At 36.1% G+C, this 24,715-nt stretch overlaps 1 protein-coding gene and 1 long non-coding RNA gene across 3 annotated transcripts in view; both read right to left on the bottom strand.

The window, feature by feature from the left end:
* LOC143223731 (potassium channel subfamily K member 18-like) overlaps window positions 1–9,525 on the bottom strand; it is a 32,656-nt gene extending 23,131 nt beyond the window's left edge. The window contains exon 1 of the mRNA XM_076452081.1: window positions 8,399–9,525. Within this exon, the coding sequence (XP_076308196.1) occupies window positions 8,399–8,954 (556 nt within the window). The 5' untranslated portion in view covers window positions 8,955–9,525. The remainder of the gene's footprint in view (window positions 1–8,398) is intronic.
* Window positions 9,526–15,270: 5,745 nt separating this feature from the next.
* Window positions 15,271–23,900, bottom strand: LOC143224315 (uncharacterized). 2 transcript variants are annotated; one of them, XR_013013328.1, is made up of 4 exons: window positions 23,672–23,900; window positions 17,475–17,689; window positions 16,623–16,823; window positions 15,271–16,428 (listed from the first exon to the last, which is right to left on the bottom strand). It is a non-coding gene; the product is annotated as an uncharacterized LOC143224315 (long non-coding RNA). The 2 variants fall into 2 exon arrangements; XR_013013327.1 differs by lacking the exon at window positions 15,271–16,428 and having other exon boundaries at window positions 16,600–16,823.
* Between the last annotated feature and the right edge of the window lie 815 nt (window positions 23,901–24,715).

Below are 24,715 nucleotides of genomic sequence, written 5' to 3'. Positions count from 1 at the left end.
TGGGTGGTGATGACTAGCTGCCTTCCCTCTAGTCTTACACTGCTAAATTAGGGACGGCTAGCGCAGATAGCTCTCGAGTAGCTTTGTGCGAAATTTCTAAAACAAACAAACTAACAAACATATTTGAGGCGACTTCTAGCTGGGGAAAAATAGTTAACACAAATAGTAAAAATAGTTAACATTGATATTGTTGTCAGATTCATAAAAATGTGTTTGTTTATTGTTATTCACAAAACTAAATAATAGGCTATCTGTTCTGTGACCAAGAAGGTTACGGAAACCCGATTTTCAGTCATAAAACTTAGAAGATAAGAATAGTATAAGTTTTAGATTCCTTTTGAGGAATATTGAATAACCCTCGAACTTTTCATTGTGATAAAAGAAATCTAATAAACCTCGAACTTTTCGTTGTGATAAGAGAAAGGGAAATTTGGAAAATCTTTGGGTACCGAATAACAGGAAACAAAAGATAAGCCCAAGAGGATCTGATGACGTTTTCTGAGTGCCCATAGCCCGATGACTTAAAGGAAATCATGGGGATTTATCAGATGAGCACATTAAAGATAGCCGATTGAATATCTTTGCGTTTAATAACAAAGGAATAAAAAAATGTCTAATAAACTCTAACTACCATTTCAAGGTGAACACATTAACAGATTTACACATACATGAAGAATCAGAAAGATTATATTTGTTCCTTTTTTTTAACAACTCAAATCAACAACCAGTTGAAATCCGGTTACCTATCTACAAATATCAATTGAAACCAGAAAAAAGAAACATGAGGCTGAGTTATATGCCGGGTTTTTTTCCTCTTAAACCACGAATTATAAAGAACTGACCATAAGAAACTGCAACTGAGCTGCCCCCGCTAGTACGGATTTACAACGCTAAAATCAATGGTTCGATTCCCCTCGGTGTGCTCAGCAGATAGCCCGATGTGGCTTTGCTATAAGAAAAACACGCACGCGATTGTACTAAAACACCAGGTTTTTTGCAAGTGTGAGTTCACAGACTGCTCATTAACATTGATTCTTGGTTCTAAACAAACATATAATGTCAATAATTATGGTATTTTTGTTACGATTTTTTGGGTGACTAGTATGCTGTTATTGACTTTGAACTAATGAAACTTGTGGGTCCACAAAGAACATTGCCTACCCCTCCCCTGATAGTTCAGTGCAAGTTTAAAAGCTTATAGCGCTCAAAATCAGGTTTCGATACAGCGAGGGGTAGTATCTTACAGATATGTTATTGTGTAGCTTTTGCTCCTAATAACAAAGAAACGAAAAAGAAGCATATAAATGACATAGAAAAATATTTGTTTGTTTATTTTTGAATTTCGCGCAAAACTACACAAGGGCTAATTGCGCTAGCCGTCCATAATTTAGCAGTGTTAGGCTAGAGAGGAGGCTTGTTTGTTTGTTTGTTTGTTTGTTTTGGAATTTCGCCCAAAGCTACTTGAGGGCTATCTGTGCTAGCCGTCCCTAATTTAGCAGTGTAAGACTAGAGGGAAGGCAGCTAGTCATCACCACCCACCGCCAACTCTTGGGCTACTCTTTTACCAACGAAAAGTGGGATTGACCGTTACATTATATGCCCCCACGGCTGGGAGGGCGAGCATGTTTAGCGCGACGCGGGCGCGAACCCGCGACCCTTGGATTACGAGTCGCACGCCTTACGCGCTTGGCCATGCCAGGCCAGAGAGGAGGCAGCTAGTCATCACCACCCACCCCCAACTCTTGGGCTACTCGTTTACCAGTGAATAGTGGGATTGATTGTCACATTATAACACCCCCACGGCTGAAAGGGCGAGCATGTTTGGTGCGACAGGAATTCGAACCCGCAACCCTCAGCTTACGAGTCGATCACCCTAACCACCTTGTTATGCCAAGAAAAAATATACATGTATATTTAAAAGCAGTTTAAATCCATCGTCCATTCCAGATTTCAAAACGGACAGCTATCCTAACTACGTCATTATACGTTCATTCAAATGATAATTGTTCCTCATTTTGATTTTTCATCGTTTAAAACGGTCCACTGTCCTCGGACTATTTCTTCCACTTGCTTTAGAAAAGTACGGGTGCTTTGAATACGGTCGAATGTACAAGCGAGCACATTGATTTCTAAACATATGTATAAGATTTATGATCCGCGACTCTTGCTGAACGTAAAGTTAAGAAGGAAACCGGTAAAGAATTACAAAGAAAGGTAACCATTCTGACGCCAATGGAATAATTATTCAGTAAACAGCTGAGGTTATTTACTGCTAAACTAAAATGAAATAAACCTAAATGACAGAAAGAAACAACGAAATCGAAAAATATTTTTCTTTCTCAAAGATTTACTTAATACAGGATTAAATAATTTGCTGTGTGTTTTAAGGATGTACTTACATTAGCAATAGAACACTTGGATTATTCACAACGTGGCTTTGATGATATATTTACATTAGCAATAGAAGGGATAGATCATTTACCGTGTTTGCTTGAAATATAAATAAAAAGGACAAGTTCTTTGGTCGACTAGTAGAAAATTCATGGACTTGCTCTACTAAAATCCGGAGCTCGATTCCTTGTGTTGGACCAGCAGATCGAATGTGGCTTTGATCTAAACCAACCAAATAACGAATGAAACGAAATGAAATACATTAATTTATGCGTGGTTTGTTATTTCGAAATATTCCAGAAACTGGAAAACTGAATAAAGTATTTAAGACAGTCATTTGATTAAAATAATAAGATATTATGAAAATACTGATTCCGTGTGCCAGGCGATAATTACTGACTTTTTAAATTGAAAAAATAAAAAATAAAACGCAGCTTTATAATAAACAATTTTTTTCTTTTTCTTTTTAAAAAGCTACACGTTCGAATTTAAACCAGAGCCTTGCTGTTTTATCTGGCAAGTAACCAGCCATCCAAATTAAAAGGTTAGCAACAAAATTGGGTCACACTTGAACGATAAAATTACAGCGGCGCAGGTGACCGTTTCTTAAACTCGTTTCTCGACATTTTGTTTTGATTGGCCCTTCACTACGGTTAGAAAGAAGGGTGAGAGTCCATGATGTACAGCTCGTTTGTTGCTAAACGCCAAGCTACACAGTAGGCTATGTGTGTTGTGCCCCCTACAGGTATCGAAACTTGGTTTTTAGTGTTATAAGCCTTCAGAATTGTCGCAGAGCCACAGGTTATCGCGACTAGTTGCCAATAAATTGTGCGTTATAACAGTATTGTTCAAATCTCACTGTTTGTTTGATTTTCGTTTTTTTTTAATTTCGCGCAAAGCTACACAAGGGCTATCTGCGCTAGCCGTCCCTAATTTAGAAGTGTAAGTCTAGAGGAAAAGTAGCTAGTCATCAACACCCACCTCTAATTCTTGGGCTACTCTTTTACCAATAGTAAAATAGTGCGATTGGCCGTTACATTATGACGCCCCCACGGCTGAAAAAACGAGCACATTTTTTATTAAAGGGATTCGAACCCGCGACCCTCAGATTACGAGTCGAACGACCTAACCACCTCGCCATGCCGTGCTGTCTTACGATTTGATTAGATTAGCCCAAGAGTGTGTGTGTGTGTGACTGGGGGGTGATGATGATGGATGTCTTCCTTCTGGTTTGAAAGTTCATTACTTGAAACGACTATAACAGAGAGACCTTTAGTAGATTTGCGCGCATGTCTGAACAAAAAATACGAAAACTGTTTCGTTCTGGAAGTGGCAAACAAATTTTAACCGATCTTTGAGTATCGTATTCATGCGAAAAGTTAACATAAAACAAGAACTCATTCACAAGGCAAACCTTCCTTTTACAAGTGTTGTCCATTTAATCTGTTTTTGTCTTAGGTGATTTCGTAGCGTCAGGACACTAATTAAGTAAACAACAGATACATAACTTATATGTTAAAAAACTAAAGGAAAAGCAAGTCAAAGCTTGTGTCACTAAATCTAAACATTTGAACATAAATTCAAAAGAACCGTTAACATGTTAACCAATTTTAAACATTATCAAATGATGTTTATTCTGTGGAATTCCGCCAAGCGCTACTCGAGGTCCAGCTGTTCTCATCCTCCATGATTTAGAAGAGATAAATTAGAGGGAAGACAGCTAATCAACAACATCTGCCGCCAACTCTTAGGCTGCTCTATATGGGCAAAAGTGAGATCGTTTTTTTTTAATTTTGTGCAAAGCTACACGAGGGCTATCTGTGCTAGCCGTCCTTAATTTAGCAGTGTAAGACAAGAGGGAAGGCAGCTAGTTATCACCACCCACCGCCAACTCTTGGGCTACTCTTTTATCAAGAATAGTGGGGTTGACCGTCACATTATAGCGCCCCCACAGCTGAAAGGGCGAGCATGTTTGGTGCGACGGGGATTCGAATCCGCGACCCTTAGATTACGAGTCAAACGCCTTAACCCACCAGGCCATGCTGAGCCCTAAGTGAGATCGACGGTAACATTATTACCTTTCCCATGGTTTAAAGGGCCAACATGCATGGTGGTAGGATTCAAACCCGCTACACGTATATTTCGAGGCTATGCCAAGCCATGATGGTTGGGGGACTTTCCCTCCTTAAATTGGTTTAGTTATCATTTAGAATAACCACACCCAAAACATTAGAAAAGTTAAAAAGAAATATGTATTAGACGTATACAACTATTGGTGGAAAATAAAAAAATAATCAGAAATCTAGTTGAAGTTGTTTTTTTTTTACATTTTCACAAACACCTTCGAATTTGCTGCAAAGAATAGCAGGTTTATAAACCCAAATTTACGATAATACGAAATTGATTACCGTGACTATTTTCGAGGTACAGGCTCGGCATGATCAGGTGAATTAAGGCTTTCTACTCGTGATCTTGAGGGTTCGCATCCTCCTCGCGCCAAACATGCTCGCCCTCCCAGCCGTGGGGGCGTTATAATATTACAGTCAATCCTATACTATAACTGTAGCTATACTATAACTTAGGCATTCCACACTCGAGCTTTCATGTCTCAGTAGTGAAGCCACCTTTACCTTCATTGGGTATTGTAAAATATTGATCTATTCAAAATGAAATGAACCTTGAGCAAGCCAAACACAGTCACAGAGAAAATTATTCCTGGTTAAGCCTAAAACGCCAAGAGTAAACACTCTAACAAAGGAACTAAATACTGGTAACCTCTGCTAAGAGACCAAATGTAAACCTAGTCATGGGGAAGTCAGTCCTGGGTATGTCGTACTAAAACACCAAGTGTAAACACACACACACACTCATCTGAAGAATCAGTCGTGAAAAAAACATACTAAAACTATATGTACACCCTTAAAACTCACTGTATAAAATCGAACACCAACCTTAAGTCTGATTACTAACACAAGGCAAAAACAATAACACCAAAAAATAATAACTTGTGAAGCATGTAAATGGAAACCAGGTTACTCCTGGTTACCCCCCGTGTCACAATGATTTAATTGTTGTAAACCAGGTTACCCCTGGTAACCCCCGTGTCACAATGATTTAATTGTTGGAAACCATGTTACCCCCGTGTCACAATGATTTAATTGTTGAATTTCAAATAAAAATAGATCGTGGAATTTGATTTCATTGCAAGTGGATAAAACCTTTTTAAAAAAATATGCTGGAAGAAAACATTGAATTTGTTAATTTCTTGTTCGAACTTGTTAATGTTTGATTGATGGCCTTAATGGAACTTATAGCTAACAGCTATTGTTTGGGTGTTCCGTAAGAAAATTGTGCTTGATTATTGTTATTTGCATTAACACTATTGGTTAGAATGTATAAATATTTTGTTTCATTATTATTATAATTTATTATTACAGCTATATTATATATAAATATTTGTTTCATTGTGCAAAAAGGAATTAGGACTATGGTAAATCTGTTAAACTGATCATACCTCGTGAGATATTATTGGGTCTAAGTCCGAAAATGTCGTAAACAGTGAGGGTACTCATCTAATGAAACAATGAATCTTAATGTTTGTAATTTATAATTTTAGAAAAAAGTGTTTAATTATTTATACGCATTTAAAAGTTAGTTTTTCTTTCAGTAGGTGGCTAGTTTTGTTTCTTCTTTTTGAATTTCGTACAAAGCTACACGAGGGTTATCTATGTTAGTCGTCCCTAATTTAGCAGTGTAAGACTAGAGGGAAGGCAGCTTGTCATCACCACCCACCGCCAACTCTTGGGCTACTCTTTTACTAACAAATAGTGGGATTGATCGTCACATTATAACGCCCCCACGACTGAAAGGGCGAGCATGTTTCACGCGACTGGGATGCGAACCCGCGACCCTCAGATTAGGAGTCGCACGACTTAACACGCTTGAGCATGCCGAGCCTGTGGCTAGCTCTGATTTGAAGTTAGCATTAATTCACTGGAAAGAAAGTGATGTGCGTAATTTTATGTTCATGTTTAAGTTTTAACGACTATTTTGTCATATAAGTTACAAAAAGTAGCACAAGTAACACCAAAAGCTGTGTTTCTCCTGTTAAGTGTTTTTCTTCGACATTTATTTCAACACTGACCATCATGCTACCGAATCTCATTTATTTACATGTGTTATTCTCACAGAGACAATTACACTATACACTGTCCACTACTATTACTTCTTATACTGGTTAATATGCTATTGAACTATTTTGTGCATTGTTCATATAGACACAATTGTATTGTTTTATGTTCACTACTGCTGTTTATTACTCTTACAGTCACTATCATGCTATTTAATGACCACTATTTTGTATTGTTTTTACAGTGGTCAGTTATATTATAGTAGAATTGATAACTGTGACACGGGTCTCGCTCATACACCAGAAGAGAAGACAGTATTCTTATACTGAGTACCTCTTTTAGTCTTAGCAAATATTATGGTTTGTATTTACTATTTTCCAGCTAGAATAGTAAATTAATTACACCCTGTCTTTTCTTTAAGGTTAATTTCATTAATAGTACATGTTATTAAATTTATGATGATTAGTTTATATTTTTCATTATAATGTTTTTATTGTTATCGTAAAGATTACCTCACATTATTACTTTTGTTTTTGGAGTTAGAGCTAACCTAAATATGCTTAGCTTTTCAAGCCAAGTATAACTTTTACCATGATGTTTTAGCTCGTACTTGAACATGAGCGTAAACAAGTTAAACAGCCAAAACACATTGTTGGTTAGAATGTTTATTATAGTTAATTTTATGTCACTTAAATTTATGTTTGTTGGCCAAAATGCTTAAGACATTAAGGGGTTTACGGCCGAAAATGTCGTCAACAGCGAGGGTACCCAAATGTTAAGATAAAACATTCTAATCATCATAAGCAACATAGTTTGAATTTTACATTTGATTGGGTACGTTTACTGGTGGGTATGTATTGATGATTCTGATGTAAGCAGATAGCTTTGTCTGATTGGAAGTTCGTTTTACGTTCATTATTCACTATATATTTCTATTTATATTGTTCTTCCACTTACCTTTAGAAAATGCATCGTTCACTGTTACTTTGTATTATTCTTATGGTAATTATATCATTGTCTCTTAACCCTAGTAACTGTTAGGCCTTGGGCATTAGTATAAGCTGAGATTAATTATCAACAAGAGATGAGTGTCAATATAAGCTGAATTTTCGTTATGAATTTGAATGGAACCTAAATATCAACAGGCCTTGGTCATCATTGCCAGGTGATGGTATTCATCAACATCAATGTCAGTTTAACCCACCCATAAACAGGCCTTGGTCATCATTGCCAGGTGATGATATCCATCAATGTCAGTTTAACCCACCCATAAACAGGCCTTGGTCATCATTGCCAGGTGATGGTATCCATCAACATCAATGTCAGTTTAACCCACCCATAAACAGGACTTGGTCATCATGTGTACCAAGTAATTTAAGGACTAAAGATGGAAACAAGTAAAAGATAAATTGTAACTATAAAAGAAATGTCAAATAGTTTTGAAGTTTAAGTGGCTGCTCAAACAGAAATGAAAACCTTACGAAAACAAATATATAATTATTTAGTAACCACATATTACACAAATACTAAAATAAAAACCTTAGAGAAAAATATATCCAGTTCACTAGCCACATATCACAGACATACTTAATAAAATAATAATCCTAGATAAAAATATATGTTCAATTCACTATCTCCTGGCGGTGGCCACACACTGCACTACAACTACTACTGAAATAAAGGTTTAGTGGAATTGGTATAGTATAATGTTTACCTATTGTGAAGACAATAATACGTTAAGATCTATTTGGAAATTTAAGGAATAAAGCTTGTCTCTGGTGGTTGCATGTTGAACTACAGTGGTAAAGACAGCAATGCTATAGAAAGCACTTAGAGAATTAAATAGCAAAGCTCTTCTATGACTCTGAAGTGCTTACCTATTGTGGTGAAGATGGTTCCGCAGAAGAACAGTGATCCCCAGAACGTCCATTGTCTTAACTCAGAATCTGTCTTTATGCCGCTGTTGTAAGACTGGAACACTTGGGCTTCGTATTCCATTAAGCGATGTATCGTAAGCCCTCGCCAGACCTCGGCGGTTTCATTTCGCTTGGACCACAGGTCTTCGATGACTAACTTTCTCACCTTTCCGATGCTTTCCTTCTCCTGGTCCTCTACCGGTCTTTCGATCCACTGGAAAAGTACGGCTCCTATCGCTGCATAACTTAACATAAAGAGCAACAGAAGCACGTGCGTGAACCACTTCTCTGATATCGCTTTTATTTTCTCAAAATACCACACTATCTTACTTTCCTTTCTGTCTGTTAGTGTCACAATGTGCATAGGATTTATTACCCACACCTTAGGCGCGCGCTGCCTCCCCGACCAGCTGAAATTGGACAAATTGGACGGCTGTCTGTAAAGGCGAGGTTTGACTCCAGAACCGCTGTCCGATCGCTCAGGCCTCGGCATGGTTGGGTAGGGAGTGGCCGCCATTTTTCCAGAGAGCTCTGTAGAAGTTCCTGAGAGTAATTCTTTACGCTAGCAAAGTTACATTTGAACAGTTACGAACCACTCTAATAACTTCTGTTCTAATCCATCAGCGCCTTCACTTACTCAACCAACACAGAAGTTTGGAAGCTCCAAGATCCAAACAGCGCGGTTTGTTCGTTTCAGTGGTGCCGTTCTACTTAATGGCTTAACGAGAGGCACATCCGACCCTCTCTATAGAAGCGTGGGCAAGCCTACGCAGAAGTCTTCCTTGCCTGTGGTTGGGTTTCACTGCTCATCTCAGTAGTACTCCTCGAGTTTGTCGCGCCACGTGAGAAGAGAGATAATTTTGGCGACAGTAGAATGAAACTTTCGACAACTGGAAATATCTTCCAGCGCGTGTCCGGCTTCCTTTGAAACAGTAGCTTCTTGTATAGTGCTCACTCGAAATGGATGACTCTTTCCCGACAGGCGTCGCCTTGATACGCTTTCTCTGCTTGAGAAGAACGTTATCTTTGTCTTTTAAAATAAGAATAAACATCAAGAAACCTTAAAAAAAACCAAAAATCTTGTTAATTTCAGGTAAACTTACTCGAACCACAATCCTTCTAGATACCTTCTATTACATTGTAGATTTGGTACATTCTATTACCTGCGCTAATGTTCCAATGTTTTATAAATTGTTTCATAACACCTCATTTCATTCTTCCTTCTGAACCACTAACTCTTGTTTATTTTATTTTGCATCAGACGGTTTATTTTTATCTTCTAAACTGTGTTTCACGTGTCTTAATTTTATATTATGAATATGTGACACATTTTAACTTTCTATCTTCTAAACTATATACCACGTGTCTTAATTTTACCTTGTGAATTGTGTGTCACACGTTTATTTTTTTATTTTCTAAACCATATGTCACGTGCCTTATTTGTTTGTTTTGCGATTTCTACCTGTCACATGTTTAACATTTATCTCCCGTATTCTGTGTCATATGTTTATTTGGTTTTATCTTTTTAACTCTATTTTACGTGTTTTTTTTATGTTTTTCTATTACATTTTCGTTTATTTAATCTTCTGATTTGCAAACGCCAAATGAAAACCTTATTGTACTTGGCATTTCGGCTTCACCTGTATCAGGGGTGGAACGTATACAGACACTGATGTTGTTTACATATATTTAAACTCACCCACAAGTTATATTCACTGGTTTTGTTCTCTCTCTCTCTGAATTTCGTATATTATAATCATACGTGTCACTGATTGGGTGGTTATGAAATCAACGAAAGATCTGTTGTCCCAAATCAGCAAATAACAATAAAAAAACAAATGTCTTTTGCAAATATTGGTGTATGAATGAATGTGCATCATTCCGTCTTTAAGTAACCGTAATCCTTCACCATAAACTATCTCCATGTTTAATTTAGAGGTTTGTTATGGATCCAGGACAATGTCTCGCCTCCATGATTACTGACCCTCGCTTTAAAAGGAAGTAACTTCTGATGTTACATTCGTATTTATAAATACAGAGTTTTGCAAAAAAATTCATTCATTGTTGCAAAAGTATGGCGTTACTTTAATAATGCATAAGATGCATACTTCATGAAAAATTATAGCCACAAGACTTCAAATGCAGTAATCAAATGAAGTCGACCACCAATATTTCTCTAATTTTTATAAATATTCAAGAATTTTCTGAAAGGTGTTTCAATTGCTCCAAGTTTCTATTTAAATTGTTTTTTTTCGTACAAGTACGTCTTTTGTATTTTCCAGTCATTTTTTTTCATAATATTTGGTATCTTGTATTCGACTGAAAAACGTGTTTGACAATTGTTTTATTGAAATAGATCCATTTATCTATAATAAGACGCCAATTTTATGCAACAATGTGTAATTTCTCACCTTGAAAAATACGAGCTATAATTATCAAGTTACCTATCGGATGAGATTCTTACTTTGAAACGAACATTCGTGATGTCTTCAAAAAAATTAATAAAAATATATATAAAAGGCAGACAATATACAAATATTTGGGTGAGACATTGTCCGTTTTTTTTTTCACTATAAATTACTGTTGTGACGTAATAATACGATATGTTGCTTGATTTTCGAAGCAACAATAAAAATGTTTCTCAGTAATATTTCGGCTAGTCGAGACAAATAATTCATACTGTAGGTTGGTAAATGTTATATTCAAGGTCAAATTATCAAGTAGCCTGAAATGTAGAAGTTGGAAGACAAAGACATTTTAAACACAAGTAAATTAACATTAACCAAATACTTACATGTAAATATTTACTTCAAATAAATTTAACTGCGAAAGATTTTTCTTTTAATTACAGATTAACGCGCTTTCAAGAACTCTTAAATATTCTAAGACAATACAGTTATAAGACTATAACATAATAAGGTTAAAATGCTGTATTCCTACGAGGTTATTTGACTTTACATTTGTAAGGCTATAGAACTAACATAATGGGGTTGTAAGATTATAGGGCTGTATATTTGTAAGGATATAAAACATGTTGTGTGTGATTTAATGACGTAAAAATTAAGAGGGAAGAAACAGATAACCCTGAGGAGACAGGGAAGTAAAAGGTATCAAGGTTATTGTTTTACATATGTCCTTTTCTACGTCATACCAGCGTCACAAAAGTCTCAGATGTGGGCGATAATGAAAATATATTCACTCACGGATTGTCGAGCATATTACAGATAAGTTAAATAAACAGTTTCTATTTATGTTATCACTAGGAAGTAGAAGATAGCTGATGCTTCTTATTGGGTAAGTGTATAATCCATATATTTTAGTTGCTTATAACAATAAATTAGGAGATTGAGAATCAAAGTCGCAAAAGGTTTAAAGTCACAAAAGGTTTAGAGTCACAAAATGTTTAAAGTCACAAAAGGTGACTGCTTTTTAATTTTAAATAATTTTTTTAATTAATTTCCAAAATTTCTCTATTTTTGCTCTAAAATTGCCAAAGTTTAATTTTTGTGAGATCGTCAACAAGCTACACGACAAGTATTGCAGTTTAGATTGGTTTTATTAAGAAAACAAAAGATTTTCTGATAAAGATTCTGTACTCTGGACTTCTAAACTCGTTATTTGTGGTTTTATACACAGAACAGAGAAAACTAAGTGTAAACTTGTCTTTAAGGAAAAACGACCAAATAAATAAGCTAAGGCTTATCCTTTGTGGTTTAATTGAGTTTGAAGTTTGAAATTTACGAATCAGAACTTCAATTATTTTTAGCCTGGTTTAAGTCACACTAAATATTTCAGCTCGGTTGTAATCACAATGTTAAAGTTACAAAGTGTAACTGATATTTCAGTCTGACTAAGCTCAAAGTGTTAAAACTATACAATTTTAACAGAATCTGCTCAGCTGTGGATAAGCTGTCTCTCTAGTTTGTCAGCCATATTTAACAGTAGTAAAGACCAGTTACTTAATGAGTTTCAAGTACAGTTTTTGTCACTAGCTTTCGTGTAACATTATACTGCTTTTCCCGAACATTGTGTTGTTGTTTTTTCAACTGGCACGGTGTACCCTACCATGTTAGTGACAACGATATTTCTGGATCCTGTGATATCCACAGTCATTTGCTGATCCATTAAAAGTTGGTCGTGCCATTTCTGAATCCGTGGTACAGAACAACTAGTATTTGAACAACCTTTTCAGGATACAACGTGTAACTATTTATCTACAACCAAAAATATAACGTTGATCCAAAGGTTATTTTAACATTCTTTTTATGATGTTCGAACCTGCTGTAACTTGTCTTTTAGTGCAGTTCTGAGTACGCTCTGTGACGTACCATTGCCATTAGAAGACAGATAGTGATTTCTTTCAAACTAGAAACAACGTTGTCTTGTATTGTACGAATTTTTGTTTACGTGAGTCGAATCTGACATTAAAGCCACACATTTATTGCTACTTTTAAATAATAAACAACCTAGAAACGTTGTAACTAGTAACACATTCACCGCGTAACACTTTTCTTCTTCATTTCTCAACAACACAAGAACAAACTTAATGGGTCGTTTTAAAATATCCTTATATTTTTGCGAGAATACAGAACGTAAGTCTTGTCTTGGTTCAATCCTTCTACCTCTTATCTGAAAGTGTACTGTTGACTGGAGAGTTTGTTTTTAAAAGGATATCTCCGGAAAATATTCACAGCTTTAGTTTAGGAAAATTTGTATTGTAAAATTGGTAAAGTCAAATTCTAAAATTTAATTCTATAAATCCCCGTTCTGTTTCCATACTGATGTATGGTCATATTTATGTTTTAGTCATTACAAAGACATTTTAGTTGTCCTTTTTTTCCATATAACTTAATATTTCAGTTTTAAGCATTTCCACTGTAAAACAGCAAGTCACTTGTCAATAAAAATCATATATAACTAAACCATAAGCTCATAATAATACCATTTAAAAATTGACTCTTCAATTAAAACTGCTCCATACATTTTCTCATATTAAAGTAATGTCTTTTCATGTCTTTTCGAAATTTCTTGAAAAGCTTATACGAATTCCACTTCAGCCACGACCGAGCGCAAGTTTTGTATTCTCGCGATAATTTAAAACAACATCTAAAGTAAACAAGGAGTTTTAGATTAATTCGAAAATTAGTAAATTCTGAAAAATGCTTTTACTTGTTTCAGTGTACTAAACTATAGGATGTCTAAATAAGCTATAGCTTTGAAAAGAAATTAGTATTGAGATGATAACGATAGAAAGTGTTTAACCAGGTTTGGTTTGCGTTTTGAATCTCGCGCAAAGCTACATAAAGGTTATCTTCGCTAGCCGTCTCTAATTTGACAGTGTAACACTAAAGGGAAGGTAGTTAGTCATCAACGCCCATCGCCAACCTTGGGCTGCTCTTTTTATCAACGAATAGTGGGATTGACTGAAACGTTATAACACCCCTACGGCTGAAAGGGCGACCATGTTTGGTGTGACGGGGATTCGAACCCTTGAATCACGAGTTGAGCGCACTAACCATCTGGCCATGCCGGGGCCTGTTTAATTAGACCATCAACGTGTTTGTTGCTAAACATACGTGATTACTCGCTCTTTTTGGTGAATCGCACTGTTCAATACATTTAGAAAACTAAAGTCATGTGAATTAAGATAGAAACCTGTGTTACATAAATAAAGTGTCTCAAGACAACAATAAATCCTTTTGTATGTAAATGAAACATTTTTATATAAAACAACAAGTCAGTTGAAGCTCACTTACCCTTGTAACCTAGACTTTAAAAATCTATACAAAAATTAGGCCTAACAAAGTATGGTGGTTAAAGCATTCAACTCAAAATCTGTGGATCGTGAGTTCGAATCTCGTCACCAAACATCCTAGCCTGTTTGACCAGTGGGATGTTAACATATGACAGTTAACCTCAGATTTTATTTGTAAAAGAGTAGCCCAAGAGTTGACGGTGGGTGGTGTTGACAAAGTGCCTTCCTTCTAGTCCGGCCCACCATGGTCAGGGGGGTTAAGGCGTTTGACTCGTAATCTGAGGGTCGCGGGTTCGAATCCCAGTCGCACCAAATATGTTCGCCCTTTCAGTCGTGGGGGTGTTATAATATTACGGTCAATCCCACTATTCGTTGGTAAAAGAGTAGCCCAAGAGTTGGCGGTAGGTGTTGATGACTAGCTGCCTTCCTTCTTGTCTTACACTGCTAAATTAGGGACAGTTAGCTTTCGCGAAATTAAAAAAAAACAAACCTTCTAGTCCACCGCTTCTTAATTAGGAACGGTTAGCGCAAATAGCCGTAGAAAAGCTTTGCGCAAAATTAAACGAACAAAACCAAACATACTGTTTTAAACTCTTCCATTTATAACAAATGGTACAAAAGATATTTGTAATATTTGTGTTGGTACAAAGTATTAAGCTAACTGATATCCGGTAAAGTCGTTCTTAAAACTTTCTCGATTCTTGTGATTGGCCTTTAACGCAGTTTAGCGGTTTCGGGCTTCTCTACTTCGAACTGACTCAAGACTTGAAACAAAGAATTTTCAATCCTTCAATGACACGTAGGTATGTGTGGGGGCTTATAACATTGGAATCCTGGTTTCGATACCCATGATGGGCAAATAATAGATACCTCATTGTGTAGCTTTGTGCTTAATTACTAAGAAACAAACAAAAACAAAGAATTATTTTTGGTTTGATTTCATTATGACGTAACTTCCTCACTATTGATTTTAGTATTAAATTTACTTGAATTTTTCAACTGCACAAATAACCAGTTAGAACATCTGTGGTTTGTTCAACAGACTCTTTGGCAACTTTCTTCCCAACAAAAACGTGGATTGACTGTCACATTATAAAGCCCCATCGGCAGAAAGAACAAGTGTATTCGGTGACGGAATTCGAACTCGGAACTCGCAGATTGCGAGTCGAGTGTCCGAAATGCTTGGTCTCGCCAGGCCTGACAGTTGTTACGGAAACAATAACCCTCATATTGCGAGTCAAATGTCTAAAGTACTAGGTCATGGCAGGCCTGACCTGATAGTTGTTAGGGAAGAAATAAAATGACTTTTCAGAATTGAGGTAAAGTGGAGACAAGTCAATGTTTTCACACTTGGTCTGATTACGATTTTAATTTGTTGACCATCCTGCACTGAGTTTCCTTAAATCGTATCCACAATAATTCTAAAGAATTTATCAGCCATACTCAGTATTACGTAATGGAGTAATACGGCCACAAAATCAAACAAAATATTTTCACGTGATTAAGAATGACCTTTATCTAAGACTTTCTCCGAAAGGTGTCCAGTTGAACTGGACGAGACATTGTGTCACCAGTTTCTTGATATTAATATCAATATTAATAAACACTTCAGGTTCAATAATGCACACAGGAAAGTTAATAACACTTCAGGTCCAATAATGCACACAGGAGAATTAATAACACTTCAGGTCAAATGATGCACACAGGAGAGTTAATAAACACTTCAGGTGCAATAATGCATACAGGAGAATTAATAAACACTTCAGGTCCAATGATGCACACAGGAGAGTTAATAAACACTTCAGGTCCAATGATGCACAAAGGAGAGTTAATATACACTTCAGGTCCAATGATGCACACAGGAGAGTTAATAACACTTCACGTCCAATAATGCACACAGGAGAGTTAATAACACTTCAGGTCCAATAATAATAATGCACACAGGAGAATTAATAACACTTCAGGTCAAATGATGCACACAGGAGAGTTAATAACACTTCAGGTCCAATAATGCACACAGGAGAATTAATAAATACTTCAGGTCCAATAATGCACACGGGAGAGTTAATAAACAGTTCAGATCCAATGATGCACACAGGAGAATTAATAAACACTTGTTGTTAAGTAGCTCGAAGCTCCTGCTTTCGTATGTTTATCGTCCCCAAAGTGTCCTTTTTCTTAGCGGTAAAAACTGTTAACATGTACAGAAAGATACAACAGATTCCACACCTTACTGCTGTAATGAAAAACATGTGTAACTATTAGTATCAACGATACATATGATTTATAGGTCTTTATAGTAAAACCAATGACTATGATATCTTGTTAAGTGATAATACAAAAATATATAGGTTATTTCAGATTTTAAATATGTTTAAAAGACCAGATAAATAGTAATAAAACAATAGCTGTTTCATTCTTTTATTTTACCCTAGATATATGAAAGGACACTCAAAGTTCCCGTAGTTTCCTTTAATCCCCGATCTCCACAGAAGAAAACAACATATTGCTTTACGATACTTGAAAAGTGTCCCGTTTTGTCAGTGGACCACTGCTTTTTTAATGTCCAGGATAGTTGTTGTTTCTTCGATTCCCCTCGGTGGGCTCAGCAGATAGCCCGATGTGTCTTTGCTATAAGAAAAACAAACAATTTGTTGTTTCTTTCATATTCCTATTAATCTGACCAGTCATGTGCAGAGGACATTAATAGATGTAGAGTTCATATAACACACCAAAACAGCTACAATTCAGTGTCTAAAAGCAAGCGTTAAAAGATTTAATTCAGTTAAAGATATGATTAATATATTAGTAAGAACGAGAATTTTTGTTTTTATTTAAAGTTACGAGTATATCGCAAGAATCGTTCAGAGTATTGGTAAGTTTACGATGACGTAAACGTTAGTCAAAGACTCCCTGGTTCGCGGCTATAGAGAGACAGCTCTATTTTTGATTAACTAAGACTTATTTGTTAAACACTACTCTTAATTCTAGTAACAAAACTAAACCGTTTGGTTTGTTTCGTTATAAACGAAAACGAAACGAAAAACGAAACGAAAATTTCTTTGTAAACATGAGCCGACTTTCGTAAATCGGATTTGAAGTGTAGCAGGTAAGGCTGGAATATTCCAATTGAAATAAATAAGTTTCCTACAGAAAAAAAACACGAAAAAAAGATATATAATTCAAGACAAGTTATAAAAAAACACAATAAAAATGAAAATTGCTAATTCAATTCTTGTGTTTGTGTTTTCGAACTTCGTACAACAGTAATAGAGAAACTACCTGGGAATGGAGCTCAGGAGTTCCTAAAGAAAAGAATTCGTGATATGATGATGTAACACAATAGTAGTGTAGTACTACAAGAGGTGTAGAAGGAATGAGAAATCTCGATCCAAAGCGTTTCATGTGTTACCGACCTCTTTACAGATGACTCATTGGTGTCTCACCCATGCGTCAGTACCTCGTGATTCATGTCGCTGAGCGTATTCTATAGCCAGCTGGGGTAAGAATTGAATCTTCATTTAAAATAAAGCACAAAACATGATCTAAAACAAGTCATGACACATGTATGTACTGTTTTATTACACCAGTCATGTGAGATACACGTACTGTTTTATTATACCATTAGTGACACATAATGTTCAGTTTTATTATACCATTAGTGACACATAATGTACTGTTTTATTATACCAGTAATGACACACATATGTACTGTTTTATTATACCAGTCGTGGCACATACATGTACTGTTTTATCATACCACCAGTCATGACACACACATGTACTGTTTTATCATATCAGTTGTGATACATACATGTACTGTTTTATCATACCACCAGTCATGACACACACATGTACTGTTTTATCATACCACCAGTCATGACACACACATGTACTGTTTTATCATACCACCAGTCATGACACACACATGTACTGTTTTATCATACCACCAGTCGTGACACACACATGTACTGTTTTGTCATATCAGTTGTGATACATACATGTACTATTTTATCACACCAATCATCACACATACTTTTACTATTTTGTCATATCAGTTGTGATACATACAGGTACTATTTTATCACACCAATCATCACACATACTTTTACTATTTTGTCATATCAGTTGTGATACATACAGGTACTATTTTATCACACCAATCATCACACGTACATTTACTATTTTGTCATATCAGTCGTGATACATACATGTACTATTTTATCACACCAGTTATGACACACACACGTACTATTTCATTACATCAATCATCACACATACATTTACTATTTTGTCACATCAGTTGTGATACATACATGTACTATTTTGTCACATCAATCATCACACATACATTTACTATTTTGTCATATCAGTCGTGATACATACATGTACTATTTTATCACACCAGTCATGACACACACACGTACTATTTCATCACATCAATCATCACACATACATTTACTATTTTGTCACACCAATCATCACACATACATGTACTATTTTGTCATACCAGTCGTGATACATACATGCAGAGGCGTAGATCCTGGGGGAATGAATGGGATACATCCCCCCTTCATTTTAGATGGGGTTTTGGTACATACAATCATCCCCTCTTGTAGTTTGGTCTGTTGAATTGTTTTATTGCATCACAGGCCTACAAATTGTGTGTTTGTTCTTGTGATTCTCATGTTCTTACCAATCGAATTACATAATTAGGCCTAGATGTAGGCTTTTTCAGCAGCTGAAATGTACATCTTTAATATAGGTGTGCTTGTAAGCTTTTCGATCTAAGCGATAGTTCGTAAGTATCAGTCAGTAGGCCTAAGTATGCATGCAAGTATCGTGGCAACAATATTATTCTATGACTGCATGTTTACAGCTTTTAGGTTCACGTAATCAAAGATTACCAATTTGCAAATTGAACAACCCACATAAGTGGTTGCAAAAATCATCCCCCCCACTGGGTGTAAAAAATCTACGCCCCTGCATACATGTACTATTTCGTCACTGTCTCTTAGATGAAAACCTTTGGTATTTAAAGAGTGCTAATCATACCTTTCCTCAACGTGAGTTAGGCCTCATTTCTTCTCATCCAGAGTGCTAATCATACCTTTCCTCAACGTAAGCTAAGCCTAATTTCTTCTCTTCCTCATTATTTCATGGAAAGTATTATATACTTTTCATATACACAAATTCTTTGTTACATTTAACAAGATTTCAACAGGCTTGGCGAAAATTTTTCCTGGTATATTAGGCATACTCTTAATTTTCATCTTTATTTAAAATTAAAATAAATGTTTTAATACTATATTTCTACAGGTTAGTTTTATTTATAAGGCATGAGTAGGCTTAATTAAATCTTCTCTCACGTTTAAATAACACAAAATAAAATTATACGTTGCACATATTAGCAACGTTTTTGCACTAGGCCTAACATAAGACTATGTCAGACATTTTGGTGATGTGTACATATTACTACGTATCTACATATTACTAAATATTTACATATTAACTGCATATCACTACATATGTAGATATTACCACATACATACTTGTTAACTGCATATTTACACATTACACGGTAACCGTTGAATACATCTAACTGGCGATCCATGTACAAGCTAACCGTGATAGTTAGTTTTGTGTGTGTGTGTATTGTTTAATGACATAATGTCTTTTTTCCACTTTTATTTTTTTAAACCAGAACGTGTTTATTTGCGTATATTACTTTAACGTAGTTTAGTTTTTACTAACATTATATATAGTCACCTTAACTTTGATCAGTAGTTCTTGATATCTATTTATCTATACAATTTAAAAGCAACGATCTATATCATAGAGGTCGCCACTGTTAAGCAGAAATGCCATCTTAAACGTACAACACTGTTATTTACTAAGATTTGTTTAATTGGACAAGAAACCTCATCTTGTTTGTTTTTTACGTCTTTCAAACGCCATTATTTGGTTAGATCTCGAAGGTCAGGAGTCTGTCAAGCACCTGTCTGTATGTCTAAATTTAAAATCGGTAGCTCGTACGAAAAAAACAACAAGAGTTCCGAGGGCCTTGAAAGACGAGATAGCTGTTTGCGCATACTCCATTACTGTTTCAACACTCGCAGCACACACATAGTTTGCTGTTGTTAACTGATACACACATGCTTTCACTAGTGCTGGGGTAGTTAAACACTGTTTTTAGACTATAGCCTAAAACCGAATGTTATTGACTGAAAGTAGAAAATCTACTTGTTTACAATACAATTTATGAGATTTTTTTTTTACTATAACTGTAACTAAACTGAAGTAAAATAAACAGTAATACTGTTAGTAAAACAACAACAACACGAAATGAACACCGGGCACTACAAGACCTGGTTGTTAGGGTGCTCAACTCGTAATCTTAGGGTTGAGTGTTCGAAACCCCGAGCATGCTTGCCCTTTAAGCTATTGTGACGTTGTAATATGACGGCCAGTCCCACTATTCGTTGGTTTAAAAACAACTCTTCAAAGAGTTGTCGGTGAGTATAATGGAGTAGTTGTCTTCCCTCCAGTCTATCACTGTTCATTAGGCTTTGTGCGAAATTCCAAACACAGTAAATCCAAGTGAACAATGTCTGACGCAGTTACCCCTTTAATACGTTTGTACTAATATTTGAACCAACCAAAAACTTATTTGCTGAATTTGCTATTTTAGAGCAAAAACATCTTTCCACGCAAATTCGGAACGTTACATACTAGCACGTCTTGTGTTACCATGAACGACCTTCTCGGTTGTATATACAAATTCGGAACGTTACTTACTAGCACGTCTTGTGTTCCCATGAACGACCTTCTCGGTTGTATATACAAATTCGGAACGTTACTTACTAGCACGTCTTGTGTTCCCATGAACGACCTTCTCGGTTGTATATACAAATTCGGAACGTTGCTTACTAGCACGTCTTGTGTTCCCATGAACGACCTTCTCGGTTGCATATACAAATTCGGAACGTTACTTACTAGCACGTCTTGTGTTCCCATGAACGACCTTCTCGGTTGTATATACAAATTCGGAACGTTGCTTACTAGCACGTCTTGTGTTACCATGAACGACCTTCTCGGTTGTGTATACAAATTCGGAACGTTACTTACTAGCACGTCTTGTGTTCCCATGAACGACCTTCTCGGTTGTATATACAAATTCGGAACGTTACTTACTAGCACGTCTTGTGTTCCCATGAACGACCTTCTCGGTTGTATATACAAATTCGGAACGTTACTTACTAGCACGTCTTGTGTTCCCATGAACGACCTTCTCGGTTGCATATACAAATTCGGAACGTTACTTACTAGCACGTCTTGTGTTCCCATGAACGACCTTCTCGGTTGTATATACAAATTCGGAACGTTACTTACTAGCACGTCTTGTGTTCCTATGAACGACCTTCTCGGTTGTATATACAAATTCGGAACGTTACTTACTAGCACGTCTTGTGTTCCCATGAACGACCTTCTCGGTTGTATATACAAATTCGGAACGTTACTTACTAGCACGTCTTGTGTTCCCATGAACGACCTTCTCGGTTGTATATACAAATTCGGAACGTTACTTACTAGCACGTCTTGTGTTCCCATGAACGACCTTCTCGGTTGTATATACAAATTCGGAACGTTACTTACTATCACGTCTTGTGTTCCCATGAACGACCTTCTGGGTTGTATATACAAATTCGGAACGTTACTTACTAGCACGTCTTGTGTTCCCGTGAACGACCTTCTCGGTTGTATATCTTTTTATAGAATTATTCCGAATGTATATCAATTCATTTGTAGTATTGCGATAATCTTATCATACGTTAGAGAATGGTGACTTGAATATATGAGTATAATAAAATTTGTTATTATTAATACACTGTTTGTATAAGGAATGGTTTAATATTAAATATTTGTTTACAATGTAATTTTGTAGTTTCTTAATTCGTCAGCATACTTCCTCTAGAATACATATATTTTTATGATGTTCGCATTACATGCTAACCCTAATAAATTTCAACACTATAATGGTATCTTTGTTCCGAGGTTTGGTTCCAAAATGTAACGTTCCGAAGTTGTGCCACGTGTTAATCCTTCAGGTGTCAAATTTAAATTTGGTCCGGCATGGCTAGGTTGGTTAAGGCGTTTGACTCATCATCTGAGGGTCGCAGGTTCGAATCCCCGTCGCACCAGACATGCTCGCCTTTTCAGCCGTGGACCATTATAATTGTGACGGTCAATCCCACTATTCGTTCGTAAAAGAGTTGGGGGTGGGTGGTGATGACTAGCTGCCTTCCCTCTAGTCTCTCATTGCTAAGTTAGGGACGGCTAGCGCAGATAGCCCTTGTGTAGCTTTGCGCGAAATTCAAAACTAACCAAACCAAAATTAAATATAAAAATGATATAAAAAGTAAAGTATTGAATAGATTATTCTTCCAATAAACAAAAGACAAACGACAATCAAGAGTACATTTCCTTTCACGACTTACTTAATCCGATAACATTTGATTTATTTCGAACAAGATTGTTAGGGTAGGCGGGTGGGTGCCTCGAATCTTCTTTAATTAAACATGCTTGCTGTTTCAGCAGTGGAGGCGTTATGATGTGACAGTAAATCTCGATATGTCTTATTAAAAGAGTAGTAAAAAAGTTGACAGTGGGTGGTGATGATTGGCTACCTCACCTCTGTTCTTTTCACCACTAACTTAGGGACGAATAGAGCACTCGTGTAGCTTGGCGCGAAACCCAAACTTATTTTCAATAAACCAGAGCAAATAAAACTCCAAATAAGCACAAAATTTCTTCCAGTAGGTGTCACTGCTTTAATTCAAATTGTGTTTTCAGTTAATCTCTGCAGAATAAAACATTTGGGTCGGTTATGTAGTAATCAGAAATCTTAAACTTTAGGCCAACTTAAGAAACGCACGAACTAAACACGATCAGGTCAGAGACCCCAAAGTTCGGGCATAGCCGTTCTTAGGTTAATGGTGCTGATCCTAAAAATCGCGATTCGAAGTCTAGAAGATCCAAAGTGTGAACGAACTTCGGATTTCATTCTATTTATATTTTTTTCTCTCAGGCCTATTTTATCCATATAAGGTAATTCATTGTATGAAAAAGAAACAATTATAATTCATGAGTGTGTTTGTTTCTTATAGCAAAGCCACATGGGGCTATCTGCTCAGCCCACCGAGGGGAATCGAACCTCTGATTTTAGCGTTGTAATCCGGAGACATACCGCTGTACTAGCGGGGGACTATAATTTATGATCTTTAAGACTGTTTTCCTAGTGGTAGAAAAAGAAACTGAAAGTTATAGATTTTTTAAAAATTTATTTCTAAATATGGTATTTTCACTTAGTAAACACAGTATTTGTCTAACAACAGTCATGTACCGTAAGCGCTGTTTAGTCTTGTAGTTACAGCGGTTGTCCAACAACAATTACTTAATATATGCAATGTTTATCCTACCAGTTAGGGAGGTTATCCAACAACTAAATAATACATGCAGTGTTTCATCTACTAGTTTGCGTTGTCGTAACGTATTTGATGTTTCTTCCAGTATTTACACGACTGTTTTAGAATGTCCTGATAACGCGCACAGTGTAAAATATTCGCCTACAATGAATTCCAGTAAAAGGTGGTTTTAAAGTCGCGAGTAAGCCTAAATATCCTATGGTTTTGATAGGAAACACTCTTTGCTGCAGCATTAGTTAACATGCAATGCAATATAATACAATGTATTTAAACAAATTCTTTAGGTCCACTTCCAGTACTGTGTGCTTGTACCTAGAGATAACAGTTTTCAATTGGTTTATACAAATACTCTAGTTTCAAGACTGCATACCTAGCATTTAACCATGTGTCAACCATGGGTGACCTTCCTAGTAATGTAATATAAATTATGTGACACTTTTAATGATCGGCGCCAATTATGGAGCGACACAGAAGACTAAAGGTCGGAAGTTTGTCCTGAAACATACAGAGAGCTAAATCTATCTGCAAACAGCACCAGAAATAGGCACTAGCGCCCAGAACAAATGTGGAATCATTCCAGCTTCTTCACTCCTTTTTATACCTGCTTTACCCTGACGATTGCGAGGTGGATGAAATGTTGTATAGTAGCGTGTGTTGTTATGAGAACGGTCGTATCGTATGAACCGTAAATTAATTATTAAACCATCTCGAATTCTTCGAACGTACCTATGCTTGTTAATTTCTTAGTAAACTGAAACTCAACACGTATTCTATATCTTACGTCATTTCCGTCCAAAATATAGCTCAACACTTATTCTACTTGACGTCATATCCCCAAAAAAATGAATTTTTTTGTAACTTTCTCACAAATGTTGCTGCGTCAGTTTTATCAGGGTGAAACAATGACTTAACAATTTCCAAGAAAGCTTTTCCTCAAAAAGTATGTCATATTATTTGCCCACAAATTCTTTTTACAAAACTGTCGTCCTCTGAGATCCTTCTGAGAAAACGAAATTTCTTAGAATTTCCCTTACTTTG

Source organism: Tachypleus tridentatus, chromosome 8 (genome assembly GCF_004210375.1).
Source record: "Tachypleus tridentatus isolate NWPU-2018 chromosome 8, ASM421037v1, whole genome shotgun sequence".
NCBI lineage: Eukaryota > Metazoa > Arthropoda > Merostomata > Xiphosura > Limulidae > Tachypleus > Tachypleus tridentatus.
This window is presented reverse-complemented; position numbering and strand designations above follow the sequence as displayed.